At 36.4% G+C, this 1,089-nt stretch overlaps 1 protein-coding gene across 1 annotated transcript; it reads left to right on the forward strand.

The window, feature by feature from the left end:
• Positions 1–6: 6 nt before the first annotated feature.
• Positions 7–1,086, forward strand: LOC102766500 (zinc finger protein 510-like; the record flags this gene model as incomplete). Its single annotated transcript, XM_015557366.1, is given in 1 exon segment — positions 7–1,086. A coding segment is annotated over 1 exon segment (1,080 nt), but the record flags the coding sequence as incomplete, so codon positions are not given.
• Between the last annotated feature and the right edge of the window lie 3 nt (positions 1,087–1,089).

A 1,089-nucleotide genomic window follows, 5' to 3' on the forward strand; every position in this document is an offset into this window, starting at 1 on the left:
TTTGAGAGAACTCATACTGGAGATAAATTTTTTGAATGTAATAAAAATGGGAAAGCCCTCATTTATAAAGAAAATTTTCTTGAGCATCAAACGTGTCAAATTTTGGAGCAAGGTTCTGAATATAATTCTGAAAAATTCCATGATGAGGCTGCCTTTGTTGCACACAAGAGTATTCACACAGGAGAAAAGTCCTGTAAAGATGATGGATATAGCAAAAATCATGATAAGATAAAACTCTTTGATCAAAAAAGCACTGGAACAGAAGAGAAATACTCTAATCTTAAACTGTGTGGGAAATCCTTCTGTGAGAAGTCAGCTGTCATGGAACACCATAAAGTTAACATGGCTGTGAAACACTATGTATATAATGCCAGTGAGAATAATTTCAACAGGAAGTCTCATCTCGCTCAGTCTCAGAGAATTGCCACAGAAGAGAATGCATTGGTATATAATGACAAAACATAAACTGGGGATAAATCCTTTGAATATCATGAAAATAGAAAATCCTACCTGATGTCAGCCCACAAAGTATGCCAAAGAACTCACTCTAACATAAAATCCTATAAATATAATGAATGTGGGAAATCCTTCTGTCAAAAAGGACATCTCATTCAACACCAGAGAACCCACACAGGAGAGAAACCATTTGAATGTAATGAGTGTGGAAAAGCTTTCTCCCAGAAGTCTCATCTCAGTACACATCAGAGAATTCACACAGCAGAGAAACCCTATAAGTGTAATGAATGTGGGAAAACATTTGTCCAGAAATCAACCCTCAGAGGACATCAGAGAATTCATACAGGAGAGAAGCCCTATGAATATAGTGAGTGTGGGAAAACTTTTGTTCAAAAGTCAACCCTCAGAGACCATCATAGAATTCACACAGGGGAGAAATCATTTCGATGTAATGAATGTGGTAAAACTTTTGGCCAGAAATCAAACCTCAGAATACATCAGAGAATTCATGGTGGTGAGAAAACTTATCAATGTAATGAATGTGAAAAATCTTTCTGGCGGAAAGACCATCTCATTCAACATCAGAAAACACACACAGGAGAGAAACCATTTAATTGTAATGAATGTGGGAAA

Source organism: Myotis davidii, unplaced genomic scaffold, assembly GCF_000327345.1.
Source record: "Myotis davidii unplaced genomic scaffold, ASM32734v1 C63684058, whole genome shotgun sequence".
In the NCBI taxonomy this organism is placed as follows: domain Eukaryota; kingdom Metazoa; phylum Chordata; class Mammalia; order Chiroptera; family Vespertilionidae; genus Myotis; species Myotis davidii.